Here is a 15,389-nt window from a genome sequence, read left to right on the forward strand (position 1 = left end):
GTGCAGGAACAGAGTGTACTTCAAACAGTGCTTGTGATCGCCATGGAGTACAAAGTAGCCTGCCTGGTGCTGTGTCTCTTCTGCTGTGTCCAAGTCACCATTCAGCAGAAGAAGCAGAGACATGCAAGTAAACCAGGTAAGCGACACGCTCATAAATCAACTCTCCTAAATTCTTCTTGACTGTTGCAAGAGCACAAAATTAACTTTTAAGTGCACGCGGTAAATAAAATACTGTAAACTCCCCGTTATCCGGCATCCACTGGGATTTGTAGATTCTGGATAAATGTAGTTTCTGGTTGCATGAGATTTACTATTAAAAATAGGTCTAACTAATGCCATACCACATACTATAACATAGCATAACATAAACTCTGTATTGGCTTCATATTAATATTGAAATGCAGTAATCAAAAGCAAATTAAGACAAATAGACACACTTAAAACAAATTAAGACACAGAGGCACACGATCGCTTTCAGGATAATACATGCCGCAGAACAGTGAGTACACAGGGGATATTTTTTCTGGTTAGATGAGAGTTCTGGTTAGTTGAATATCGGATAATAGAGAGTTTACTGTATATTGATTTGATTCTTTTATGTACTTTTGATTCATATTGGTTATTTGTTTTCAACATATGTTATAAATTGAATATATTTATTTACCATAACCAAAAATTATGAAATTGCTAGAACTGTGCATGCAGCCAGTGAAGTCTGAAAAGGTTGTACTCATACCCTGCATGCTTGATCCAGGTCAGTATATTGCTATGTAGGAAAGCAAGGATCAGAATGACAGCTCTGGAGCATGCACTCTTATGTATGAAAGAGTCAACAATGACCTCTCCTATATTTGCTATTTAGTAAAGCACGGATCAGAATGACAGCTCTGGAGCTTGCACCCTCATGTATGAACAGGTCAACAATGACCACTCCAATATTTGCTATGTGGTAAAGCAAAGATCAGAATGACAGCTCTGGAGCTTGCGCCCTCATGTATGAACAGGTCAACAATGACTTCTCCAATATTTGCTATGTATTATAGCAAGGATCAGAATGACAGCTCTGAAGCTTGTGCCCTCAGGTATGAACAGGTCAGCAATAACCCATCCAAAATTTCTGTCCTCCTAGCTTCCCTATAATTCAACTAATCACATTTTACTAAACGTTCCTACAACCAGAGAGTGCATCACTGAGTGCTGCATCTGGAATATTCAGCACTTACAAATATTTCTTCCCTTTGCAGCCAAAATGAAAAATGGAACGTTAACCCTTTGAAGTAGCCGGGGGCAGCAGATGAGAGTGCTGATGTAGCAAGCTGCTGATCTCTATAACAGCTCATGCAGTTCGGTTCTTGTAACATAAAAAGGAACTACAGCTACAGTTTATAAAGCTCTTTTTAAATCTGTTTTTGGTCATTATTTTCCTCTCAATATTCAGCAGAGTGTTGTAACCATAGGGCCAAGGGAAGGCTCACTGATGCTAGTGATGTTTGATTCTATTTCAGCAATAATTTGGATAGACAGCAGAGGCGGGCTTAAACAGGCTGAAAATGATCTTGGAAGATAAATACCATAATTATGAAAATAAGTATTCTTGGTGGAAAACCCACTAATCACAGTTTCAGTGTCTGAATAACCACCTATCTGCAATTGCTAGCATTTATCTTTGATCAGAAAAACAGTGTGTAGTTGAAGGGGTGGTATCCTATCTCTATCTGGCTTCACTTTATTTGATGATGAGTTATGTTTTGCTATTTATATGCTTTCAGTTTTGACTAACAAATATGACTAGCACCATTTTGAGTATCTCCTGCCCCTACACCAACTAGCTGTATGTCAATACATTGTAAAATGTTTTGTCAGTGATATATAAATACATATTCTTAGCTTCATATAAGCTAAGGATGTACATGTATGAATAGATTCCAAAGGTGACCTGTTTTTAACCATTAAAGGAGAACTATGGGGTTAGGGCTTTTCCCCATAGTTCTCCTAAGGGTCACGGGAGGACACAAACTAGCATCCTCCCATGACCCAAAGCTCAGTATACCGAGACCGCCGCAGCTGGGATGGATCCCGACATTACTGTCGAGATCCACCTAGCTGTGTGATTGAGTGCCTATCTAGAGGCAAAGCCCAGCTGTACCCGCCCCCTCCCCGTCCGTTCCGCCAGTTAGTGCTGGAGCATCGGACAGGGGAGGGAGGGAAGTGATAGTCACGGGTCTCTGCAGGGACAGCATCGAGAAGTGAGCGAGCGACGGTATGTGTTTGCTCACTTCCCGATCTATTGAGCCAACGTGTGACAGTTCCATTGTCACACGTCGGCTCGAACTATGAGGCTAAGGGATTTTCCCTCAGCTCATAGTTCTCCTTTAAGGAAATTCCTTGGGACAATGCAACTCATAAAAGAAATGGCTAAGCCCGTCTCCGCTGTTTAGCTAGTTCTTTTCAAAAGGAAATTGTAACTGTTAACAGGAACAATAAATGACAAACTCTTCCTGCGCTAACTATATTCAAAAGGGGATGAAATTGTAGCCAGGTGTTAATAGGACTGATAGGATGTATGTGTTTGCAGTTGCATACCAAATGGGTAATTTTTAATTGTTTACTGGGATACAAACTGCAGTTTGGTGCAAGAGTTGTAAAAATAATAATTTGTCCTTAAATGATATGGGACATATGTGTCAGGAAGAGTCTTAGGCTTTTCGAAGGAGAATCTGGTTATACAGTTGTACAGATGTCATAGGACTATATGGCAAATAACAGCTGGAAGCCTTTCAAAAGGAAAACCTTTGTCATATGGTAGGAGGGATTAAGGTCCGTTCACACGCTATCCATTGCGTTCCATCACGGTTCCATGCCCTGAATGCACTGTATCGCATAAACCAAGCCTCCTGCATTTTGAGGCAGGAGGGGGTGTGGTGGTGGCATTCTAGCCAATTGCACTGCAGACAAGCCTCCCGCCCGCACCAGAATGGGTGGTACAGCATCGCCCTGTGTTCCAGTGCAGTGTGATCGCAAAAAATAGTTCATGCACTTTTTTTACTATTGCGATCGCACTACAGGTGGGAGGTGTGCTGGAACACACTAGATAGCATGTGAATGGGCCCTCAAGGACTACTGTTTGTTAACAATAAGATCAAGAGTGTTTCTCTGGTCAACCAATCAGCTTCTTCCACATATTAGTGAATGAGTGAAAATGAGTATAGCAAGGAAAGATTGGCTCGTAGGCTATTGGTGGGGTGTGGCTAATGTGGCGGTGTGATAATAAATGCAAAATTGCTCTATATGCAGATGATTCTCTGATATTTTTAGCGGACACCTCTTCCTCTCCCGTTGCTCTTTGAGTTTGGCAGGCTTTCAGGTCTCAGAGTCAATTGTGAAAAGTCTACTATTTTCCCCATAGACCCTTTTAGTAGCTCCACTGCCTGCCACGGCCACTCATATTTAGGTGGTGGATTGTTTGCCTAATTTTACTTTATCTATGGGGATAGCAGGGTGTAGTGAATGTGAGTGATGTAATGTGAGGTGGTAATGCTTACAGGAGGGTTGGATCTTCACTTCTGCATGAAAGATAACATATTTTAACTATGGCTTACCTATGACGTCTTTGACTTTCATAACATGTTTCAGATGGCCAGTAGTTGGGATAAACAGATACGAATTGGTTGTTCATATGTGCCTGCTATAGATATTCTAACAGGACAGTTAGGTACCGTAAGATGTCTATTAAATATAGCTAAAGCTTTTTTTCAATTTTTGTAATGTTTTAGAACATTTATAAGTTGATTTATTGGAAATACAAGCTTTATAACTGTAGGAGGTCTGTGTTTTGGATTATCTTCTTTAGCTTTTACTTATCTTAATGAAATCCACACAGATAGACATAAATTTTACCAACATTCTAAGAACACCCTTGAAGCCTACCAGATGTCTTACTGAAAAGGAATGTGAGGAAGCACAAACAGACTAAAAGGTCCTAATGATGTGGAAGATGCATTGCCAGCCAACATATGAGTCAATAACTTTCCACTTTAAATGCCATTTATTTAGCATTGCCAGTACTGGTCTTACAAAGTTATATAACCAAATATCAATTGTTTAGATATTTTGCATTCAAATTTATTTTTCCTTATTATAATTGCAGTAAAGACAAAAGCAGCAACCTTTTCACAGGAACCATAGAGGCCACTGTCAGAGTACCCGAATGGAGTTTGCAGCTGACTGGTTGCAAGCTCCATTTGTCCGAAGATTTTCCAACATGTTCCTTTGGCAAAAGTTGATCTAAAGATCAACTTCAGCTGAAGGAATAGGGTCACCAATGCAGCGAATTTCAGCCAAAATTTCCTGCGTGTGTAGTCAGCTTAAGTAGTTGTACTAAACAATACCCCCACCCCCCCCAGCATTGGTGGTCAATAGCTGGCTGGAACAATACCCCCCCAGCAATTGTGATTGGTGGCTGGCTGGAACAATAACCCCCCAGCATTGGTAATCATTGGCCTAGCAGCACAGAGCTGCCTTCGCCAGCCTCCCTCCTCCAGCATCTGAATGGATACGTGACAGAGGCTTCTTACAGTGCAGAGTGATGAAAGGCAGAGAGCGGTTTAGTAGCTGGCGCACCACTGCCACTCTCTATAGCACCAGGCCATCCTTTAAGTGGTGGTTTGCCAGTACAGACCACACCCCCCTAGGTATGCCATAGTCCTAATGTGTGCAGTAAGTGCACTGTGGGCCCCATCTACCTTAGTGGCCATGTGTACTGCACACATTAGGGATATGCCAGTGGGTGCCATTCAGAACAAAAGGGCACTGCATCACACCAATGCAAGAAATGCAGATTACAGTATGTTGTGGTAACACAAGTATTACTGCAGTGCATTGGTGTGAATGATCCCTTTATTATAAACAAATTGGCATGTTGTGAATGTAGGCTTTAAACTACATAACTTATCCTTCTCTATTTTAGGTTATTAATTTACCATATTTTTGTTCTCTTCTATACTGTAAGTCACATATTAATCTCGGCTGCAATTTACCCCTGTGCTTAGTTTTCTGTATTAACTGACCCAATTTTGAAAGGAAGTGCAGCAAAATCATAAATATCTCCATGATTTGAAAAGATAAGCTGTTGACATAGGAAACAGGACAAATTTAAGATTTGTGTATTCTCCCAATTTTTAAGGTTCGGGAGAGCACATCAATGTATAAAATACGGTCAGGCACTTCTCAAAGCATTATGAATGTCTCACATAGCACAAACGTTAAAGAATCAAATCACCTATCACTGACTACACTGTTTACAAAGGTGTGTTTTAAAATGAATGCATAGCAGTTTTGTACAAAATATATCTTTCTACCTTTATTATAGCCAAGACTAAAAAAAAAAAATTAAGTATGAAATAGGTTTGTTTTTTTTATCTACGGTATAAATGCGTATTAATATTTTGTATTCTCTATTTAAGGCAGCAGGTGGAGCTTTAGGATTCTTTTAACAGTTTACAGGCTCTCTGCACATGAAGCCCATTGATTACACGACTCTGAGTCAGAGCTTTTTCCAGTGACACATACCTTATGAAATGGCTCAGTCCAAAGTTTCAATCAGACAAACTGTGCCTCAAAGCAAGTTTTAAATGCCGTGTTGTCTATTTAGCTAACCCATAATGACGTGGGAATTTGATGTCATGTAAGAAATGCTTCTGTAAAACAAAGACAACATGTACAGTAGACAGTGAAACAAACAGTTAACGTAAAAAAAAACTGACCCTTGAAAGATGCACATGTCTAACAGAATTAGAGATGGGGTAGGACACAATGGGCCTGGTATTAACTACACTCTATGATATCCTGATTCATAACTGGTAAAATGTATAATGTTGTGAGAATACATGTATATAAAAGATCGATTGACCAGTCGGCCTTCAAAGCAACATTATGTAGCAAATAGCAATGAAAAGAGAACATTTATGGAAATGATTACATTAAAATCACATAATTAAGAAGATGTATTGGTTTATTCAGCAATGTTAAGATTCATGATGTGCATCATCAATCTTAATAATGAATTTATAGTAATAATAGCAGGTTTTTTTTCTTCAGTCTTATTCAGTAAGCCCAGGACTCATTGCCTCTCCAAGAGAAGACTGTTTAATGTAAAGGTCATTGAGAAATTTAAGTTGATTTACAAAAGTCTTAGACAGTTTACTGTGCAAAGTGAGAGTTAACTTTAAATATTCCCAGAGCTTAGTAAATAAGAATAAGCTGGTCACTTCAATCATCCTATCTTATGCTAACAAAAATCCTATTTTCCTGACATCTGCAAGGCATCTCACTAACGGGTTAGCCGCACCTACTGGATGACTCCATAGGACCATTTAGCTATAAATGTTTGATCCCCTCACAGACTCATGTTCCTTTTTTGTCCCCCTCCTTTGACCGTTTTCCATGTGTAGGTTGAATACAAATTGGGATCTCATTACCGGCTGCAATATGATTGCAGTGTTTCTTTGAGTAAACCCCCATGTAATGCCTCTGAAGTAGCAATGATGGACTAAGGCCAGTTTGGAGGCTGAAATGCATTGGCATTTGTCTGTAGGCTGCTTTTATGCCTTTTTGTATATAAAGTTTTGAATGGACAGACCTCCTTAGGGTGGCATTGTTTTACGTATTGTTGAGTGAAGGCTCTGGCGGAAGCTTTACCAGGCACTGAGGTTCCAGCGGTGGAATTGGAGACAAGAGCGTAGAGCTGCTCCTTTTTCTCAATAGCAATAATAGGGGGTCTGGTAGTTCATCGGAACGCTTCCCTGCTAAAGGCATGATGCAGTGTGACTGTGGTTATCAGCTGTAAAAGGATTGTCCAGGTGCCACAGCCATGTCAGTTCTCTTCCCCTATGTCTGAGGGCTCAATCATGGTGGTGGAACACATTATGTGTGTTCCACTTTGGTTATTTCCCCTTCTGGGTCAGTCGATTAGCTGCCATGGCAGAAGTCACATCATTGGAGGCCTCCTTGGCGAAGACCAGGGACTTTTTTCAGCCTGAATGTCAGGCCTGCAGTGACATCTTCTCTAAGCGCTCAGGGAGCAGTACTTAAACAGGTGGAGAGGGTGGTGGGGTAGCTTTCTGCTACTTTCCGCCAGATTTCCCTCACACAGAACATTGCCCCAACTTATAAGTAAGAGAGAAGGGAACACTATTGACATTATTGAGGAGCGCCAAGGAAAGGGAGCATCCATATGTAACTTGGCATTAAGGACCATCAAGAAAATAGGTCAGGCTTACAGGGCAAATGCTCTGCCGGTTCTAAAAAGTCCAAACTACAAGGAGCATGTTGACGTCATGGGCCTCTTGTAAAAAAGTATCGCTTCAAATGATCTGCAGCACTGCTACGTGGTTGCCGCCCCATGCTTCATTCAGAATTACAATGTAACAACATTATTGTTACGTTGTATATACTTTGTTTAATTTATCTGCAGATCAAAGGGATGACCTTTGATCTGCATATGATGCCAGTTAAAGAAAACATACCAGTAACTTTTTTTTTTAGGTAAAATGGATTATTAACACCTAGTTGATCCTTATGAGCCCTAATTAACTCTTACTTCCACTTCTCCCCTTTAGCTATTATAGTTCTGCTTATTTATTTTTTTATTTATTATCGCTATTTCTTAACCAATAGTATTTAAACTTTTCCGTCTTCAAGTACTTTTTTGTTCCAGAAAAATAATGTATTAAACACGTAGCAAATAAAGAATAAAATGTATGTATACATTTATTGTCTATAGATTTCATAGAAATAAAAATAATTCTGCAACACAATATTAATAAAAAAAACATTGTCATTAAAAAACAATATCTATATTTATTATTATTTTGTTATCTTAAGTAATGACAAAGTTATTACTGATTAATAGGGATAGCCATAGACACACATTTCCATAGTGGAATTGTAAAAATTGCTCTGGTCCATAAGGGGTATACAGGGGTGAGAGTGAGAGTGGATGTGGTTAAATGACAAAAAGTGATAAACTTGACTGCATGACCAGGGGTTAAAACTAGGTTATGTTTTTATAGGACAGTGATGTATGGTTGTTCATTTTCAGAGATTTGTTGGGATGAATGATATCTGCTCTAAATGATTAACAATATGTCACTAAGCAGCTGACAGTGGAATGCCATTCTTCTGTCTTTTTCAGCTGATGTAGTTAGTCTGAAAATGTATGAGGAGCTGAAGAAGGAGGTCCAGGACCTCAGGCAGGATGTAAACCACCTAAAGGAACAACAGTCATTGCAGACAAGTAAGTAAAGTGCAAACCATTTCTAAATCAATGATCAAGATATTTGTGCTACTTGCTCACACTGTAATGTCAACTCAATATTTGGATAACAAATAAAAGTACGACACTTCCACAAGTGTTACTTAATCATTTATGAAAGGTCCATTAGGGTTGCCCTGTAAATAATGGCATACCTGGGCCTAGAGCCGATTCAAAACCTAACTTAAAACTTCAAAAATAATGCTTTCATTTTAAATTACACATTGTGAAGCTGCGTTTATTGTTTGTAGGATATACTACAGCTTTGTTTGCTTTGATTTAGGTTCATGACCAGCAGTAGAAAGTATAGTGTTAAAATGCATAATGTAAAAGGTTTTTAATTTGACCAAGATTATTATAGAATACATTCAGAATATATAGAATACATTCAGATTTTTATTTTTTTTTAAGTAATAAAGTTTTATTGTTTTTAAGTGTTACGTACAACAAGTAAAGTATTTGTTACGAGTACAAACAATACAATAGGTACAACAGGTACCAGCATAGGGGAAATTAAACGGTTGGACAAGACCTGTTACAGTAGGTGTTAATATGTTGTTGAATTGTCTTATCAGGTTAAATGAGGGGTGGCTAACCCCTTTTTTTATATGAAAGTGCTGGTTCACTCCAGACTTTTAATAGACTGAGCATTAAAATATCCTGGAAAGCAGTGTCTTACAATAGATAATTCATGTCAGACACATTGAACAGCTCCTAGCTGACATAGTTGTTCTAGGCTTCTCAGTGCACTTGAAAAGTCAGTTAACAAGTCATTCATTGGCTGCAGTTTCTTTCGAGGGAAATCCCTGCCCTTTCATTAAAGTGGCACTAAACGCAGGAGTTAAATCTTAAAAAATGCATTAAAGTACCTTAAAGTGACATTAAACCCTCAGATTTTTTTTAACATAAAATAGTGTAATGTGTGCCTTACTGTAATCCATGGTTGTTTCCCTTCTCTTTGCTGCTCTTCCTTTTAAATCTGTATCTGTTCTCATGCTGGGCAGAACTTCTGTTTTGCAGCAGACTGCCTTGTCTCTGGAATGGCTACATGGTGTCTGTGTGCAGGTTCACAACCTGAGCCAGCACTACAGGAAGAGGCACTCAGCTGCAAAGGGAAGTTCTCCCCAAGCATGAGAAGTGATAGATTTAAAAGGAAGAGCAGCAAAGAGAAGTGAAACTACCATGGATTACAGTAAGGCACACATTACAGTATTGCTTTATGTTAAAAAATCTGAGGGTTTAATGTCACTTTAAATATTAACAAAAATGTAACTTATTTGTGTATTACTCAGCTGTAGAACATCAAATCATCTCTGAATTTATCCTGATACTGTCCTTCCTTCTGAAAGGTGGGCTACTTTTGTTCCACATGGTCCCTGTGTGTGTTGTAAAGTAGCTACCACTCCGAGCTCACTCCTGTGACGGACTACAAACTTATGTTAAGTTTACTAATTTGTGTTGTGTTTGTAGTCCATCACAGGAGTGAGCTTGGAGCTACTTTACAACACACACAGGGACCATGGGGAACAAAAGTAGCCACCCTCCAGAAGGAAGGACAGTGTCAGCACCAATTCAGAGATGATTTGAGGATCTACAGTTGAGTGATACACAAATAAGGTACAATAGTTAGGGTCAGTAAATGCATTTTTAAGATTTAAAGTGACATTAAAGTCACAATTATCCCCCCCCCCCTCCCCCCATGCTGCTTTAAGGCTGACTTATCTTAAATGATGCCTATTGAGCCGATCGTCTTCTGATCAGCCCGCTAAAATCTCTTCTTAATAAATTACTAATACGATCAACTACAATGCAAATGAAATGAACAAAAGCAGACATGGCCGAAGTCAAGCTTGGGTGGCAACTATGGCTCCCTATATAGATACAATGGAAACGTGAGTGTAGCCACGAAAGGACAGGAAGTGTTTTATTCGCAGGATGAAGAAAACAAATCCTAAAAAAAAAAATGAAGACAGTCAACACATCTACGGACTGGTAAGCTGAAATGTGTTACATTTATGTTATTGAGTTTAGATATGCTTTAAAACATGCAAAGAAAAGGTGTATATAGTATTTCCTGCCCATAGGAGGAACGGTCAGAATACCAATGCTGATAACCTGTTGTCCAGTGTGATCAGATAAGTCTGACTACATAAAAATACAACATCATACCTAAGTAAAAAATGCAGTTTATTTGGAAACACATCAACTCAAAAACATATACAACAACCCAATATACAAGTTAATAAAAACACATGTGCAGGGTGAGCCAACTAGCTAACTATATTCAAAGTAAAAAAAAAAAGAAATGATAAAGCAAATGGGAAATGGAGCAGTGTCATGTGGGGTAGCAGGTAGTATACAGGTCAGGAGCAAGACAGACCGCATACAGCATAATGCAGGATCAGGCTGGATTCAGGTACAGCCCGGATACAGGCACCCAGTCAGAACAAAGAGGTAAATAGTTAATTGTGATGTGGGACTAAGTCGCCACCCAGCAGCCAGCTGAATTATCACTAAGCTCTGCTGACTGTAGTAGACACCCACTGGTGGACAGTGGAACTGCGCCATTCCTGCCCATGAACTACAGTGCCACCAGCACACCAGAACAACTACAGTGACCTAAATTGATAAAAACAAACAAAGGAGTTCTTGGCTACACCAAGGTTCTTGTAAGGGCCCTTTAATAAATGGGAGATTCCCCACTCGGGATTGGCTTTTAGCTTACCATTTAGGGGAGCAGTGTGGTAGGTGTATAAATAATTGGTTTGAGTCAAAGAAGAATGGGAGCAGGTGGTCTAGTGTAATGACAGCTGTCAACTTGCTGGAAAGAAGGAGAGCGCTCTCATGATGTGAGTGGAATTGACATTTGTTTCTCCTTCTTGGGAGAACATAGTCCTACATTGTGTTTCCCCAGCAAGAAGAGCGACTTCTTTGAGATGGTATTGATTGAAATGGGGGGGTCTGAGAAGTTTTGTGAGAGGAAACTAGATGAGCGCCACTGCCATTTGATGCAAAAAGCTATGTGATATTATTCATAAGAAAGAGCCAACGTGAAGATATCCACGTTGTATCCACGTATGTGAATAGTATTGCTGGGGTAGAAAGGCAAGAATACATTTTTTAGACCAGAATATCAGCTCATATTCAATACTCCTTTAGTAAATCAAACCCAACACTGTTACCAGCAGCTCATAAAGTATACTAGCTCATGACATATTTCAAACTCCTGGATCACCATCACTTATTCCTTGTTTTTTCAGTCTGTTTAAAGGGTACAAAAGCTCTCAACAAATGCTACCTGTCCGTCTTTGAACCAAAGAATTACCACCAGGCCAGCGATGACTGCATTGCACAAGGGGGGACCCTGAGCACCCCAGAATCCAGAGATGAAAACGACTTCTTGAATGATTATGTGCGTAAGAGCTTAGGCATGACCTCTGAAGTCTGGATAGGCATCAACGACATGGCAAATGAGGGTTCTTGGGTGGATATGACAGGCAGTCGAATTTCCTTTAAACATTGGGAGACCGGAACTACCTTGGAGCCTAATGGTGGCAAACAAGAGAACTGTGCATTGTTGTCTGAAGCTGCCAATGGCAAGTGGTTTGACAAAAATTGCAAAGAGGAACTGCCTTTTGTATGCCAGTTTTCAATTGTTTAGCTGACATATCAATGTTTAGACCAACCACAATGGACAGTTTTGTGGCTGGAGGCTGGTTCAGTTACCCTCTGCTTCTTTTATATTTTTGAGACTCAAGTGGTAAAGCCTCTACCTATTGTGTCTGATTTTTCCCAACTTATAAAACATTAGAGCAGGTATAGGAGTTCCTTGCTTACCTTCTTAAAAGCTACAGTGGGGAACAGAGCTAGGAACTCCACTGCGGCAATCTCACTGTTAGAGTATGAATAAGGAACCAGTGGGTGAACTGAACTACTAGCATCCACCAAAAACAGAAGAATGTTATGTAAATCCTAAATTTACAAGCATGCTTAAGAGCAATTATTTAGCGAAACCTAAACACTATGCTCAGTCACCTAAAAAGTTAACATGTCATACTTAATGAAACTATATTTGTCCTTGTCACTACTATAGTTTATTTAGACCCAGACTTTAACTAGCTGACACATGTATTTATTTACATATTCTGTATTGTACATAGGCTTATGACAGAGGAAATAATTAGCGTTATATGCTATGTTAACTGTACCAAATAAAGTCTTTTTCATATATTTCTTCATATTACAAATGGCTGTTTTCATTTGTGGATTTCAAAATTACTTGTATAAAATCAAAAAACAAGTCCTTAAAGATGCACTGTCATCTTCCCATTAGATTAGATGTGCATTTACATGCACTACAATGCACTACACATAATTACGTTACAAGAATAACGCTGCAAAGAAGGAACATACACTATATTGCCAAAAGTATTGGGACGCCCCTCCAAATCATTGGATTCAGGTGTTCCGTGAAATTTCCTTGCTACTAAATATTCCACAGTCAACTGTTAGTGGTATTATAACAAAGGGGAAGCAACTGGGAACAACAGCAACGTAAGGCCACGTAAAATGACAGAGCGGGGTCAGTGCATGCTGAAGCGCACAGTCCACAGAAGTCGCCAAGTGTCTGCAGAGTCAATAGCTACAGACCTCTAAACTTTGTGTGGCCTTCATATTGGGACAACAACAGTGCGTAGAGAGCTTCATGGAATGGGTTTCCATGGCTGAGCAGCTCCATCCAAGCCTTACATGACCAAGTGCAATGCAAAGCGTCGGATGCAGTGGTGTAAAGCACGCCGCCACTGGGCTCTAGAGAAGTGGAGACGTGTTCTCTGGAGTGACTAATCACGCTTCTCTGTCTGGCAATCTGATAGACGTGTCTGGGTTTGGCGGTTGCCAGGAGAACAGTACTTTCCTGACTGCTTTGTGCCAAGTGTAAAGTTTGGTGGAGGGGGGATTATGCTGTGGGGTTATTTTTCAGGGGTTGGGCTGGCCCCTTAGTTCCAGTGAAGGGAACTCTTAAGGCATCAGCATACCAAGACATTTTGGAGAATTTCATGCTCTCAACTTTGTGGGAACCGTTTGGGGATAGCCCCTTCCTGTTCCAACATGACTGCGCTCCAGTGCACAAAACAAGGTTCATAAAGACAGGGATGAGCGAGTTTGGGGTGGAGGAACTTGACTGGCCTGCACAGAGTCCTGACCTTAACCCGATAGAACACCTTTGGGATGGATTAGAGCGGAGACTACAAGCTAGGCCTTCTCGTCCAACATCAGTACCTGACCTCACAAATGCGCTTCTTGAAGAATGGTCAAACATTCCCATGGACACACTCCTAAACCTTGTGGACTGCCTTCCCAGAAGAGTTGAAGCTGTTATAGCTGCAAAGGGTGGGCCAACTCAATATTGAACCCTACGGACTAAGACTGGGATGCCGGTAATCAGGGGAAAAAACAAGGGAGAACGAATTGACTTACAAACGTCCACTCTATTGTAACAAAGAGATCACAGACCCTTTGGTTCGTAATCTTGTATTAGAAGGCCAGCTCCAAGACAGTGGTAACAGATTGCGCATTGAACTCAAACCAATTACCTTTCTTAAAAAATCTATTGAACATTGTCAAAAAAATCTCCTAAGATATTATCAGGCTGTCCAATTTGCCCAACTCACTAGTTACCAAGTACCATGCAGCTGCAGAAAATGTCATTTTGGTCTCTCTAAAGACGGTTGACTAATCCTCCACTTTTAAATAACGTATTGTGGTTACATCCTCCATAACCAATCCTATAACACGCCATTCCTTTAAAGTATGGTATGATACAAAATACTCTGGAGGCCTTTTGTTACCATACCTAAGGCTGGGCACACACCTTAAAACCATCGCAAGACTTTTGTCTTGCGATGGTTGTAAGGTACTTAAAAAAACGTATGATCTGCCTATCTTGCATAGGCAGATCGTACTTGCGATGATCGCAAGCCACGCCCCCTGATGGGCGGGCTTCCGATGACCGCAATGCTGAACGGGCAGTGTGCGATTATCCCGTACGATTATCGCACGATTATCGTAAGGTGTGTGGGGACCTTAACTCTCCCATCTGTCATTAAATCCAATCCTTCCCTCCTGAATGCAATTTACTGGTTAGCTGTGTTACGTTGGGATTAACCTGCTCTCCTTGCTTAACACCTCAGACAGGATTAAATCTTTCCATACTTTACAAACTGACTACCACCTGTCAATATCTGAATTCCTTTGGTGCTTACAAGTTAAACATATTTGCTTTATTATTGCCCCCCCCCCCACCCCTAGCACTGGGCTGAACCTGCACACCACACCATTTGAATTAAAATGTAGAGATAACCCTAACTCAGGAGTCTAATCTTAAAACATGTATTCAGATACCTTGATTATTAATAAAATCTTATTTGGGTATCACTCGGCTACATCAGCGAGCCACGCCAGAGTGCAGGCCAGAGTGACAAGTCCCAGCACTCCTGTCCACTGAGAAAGCTACAGCACTAAAAAAGAAGTGAGAGAGAGTCCAGGTGCACAAAACGGGGAAACGGCACAGTAACAAAAACTACAATGCCACCAGAGACATAACAGTTATCAGTAGTTTATACTGAAGGATACATGGCCCAGCACCACAGGCACCCACCATTAGGGGAGATTTACAAGCCAAAATGGGATCATCTATCCAAGAGAGGCTAACCATGGGCAGGAAGAGCGGAAAAGAAGTAAAAAAAAAAGTTCATATATGTAAAGGTGACCAAAAGGAGGATGTAAAAAGAACATCTGCCGGGAGTCCAGGCTAACATTTATGGGCTAGTTAGGGATGTCCTGTTGGGGCCGGAGGGGCAGAGCTGACAACTGTTGAGTTTTGTACGAGTTTTTGTAATTATTTTTGTGATCCCCAAATTTTTAGTTAATTTACATTAATTGTATTGGGATCTGTTCCAGCATCATACTGGGTTCACAAATGTATAATAACACACTGGCGCTTGAGCATTGAGACAGTGAAGTAACTTCTATATTCCCATATCTATAGCAAACTATTCACATACTGGGTGATATTATA

General features: G+C 40.2%; 1 protein-coding gene across 2 annotated transcripts; it reads left to right on the forward strand.

The window, feature by feature from the left end:
* Positions 1-12,017, forward strand: CLEC3B (C-type lectin domain family 3 member B). Of its 2 annotated transcripts, XM_018567961.1 has the most exons (4): positions 1-136; positions 2,421-2,423; positions 8,192-8,293; positions 11,572-12,017. In XM_018567961.1, the coding sequence occupies exons 1-4, from the start codon at positions 43-45 to the stop codon at positions 11,970-11,972; spliced, it is 600 nt and encodes a 199-aa protein (XP_018423463.1). In that variant the 5' UTR covers positions 1-42; the 3' UTR covers positions 11,973-12,017. The 2 variants fall into 2 exon arrangements, with proteins under 2 accessions (XP_018423463.1, XP_018423464.1); XM_018567962.1 differs by lacking the exon at positions 2,421-2,423.
* The last annotated feature ends 3,372 nt before the right edge of the window (positions 12,018-15,389 follow it).

Source organism: Nanorana parkeri, unplaced genomic scaffold (genome assembly GCF_000935625.1).
Source record: "Nanorana parkeri isolate BGI_ZX_2015 unplaced genomic scaffold, ASM93562v1 scaffold1121, whole genome shotgun sequence".
Classification (NCBI taxonomy): Eukaryota; Metazoa; Chordata; class Amphibia; order Anura; family Dicroglossidae; genus Nanorana; species Nanorana parkeri.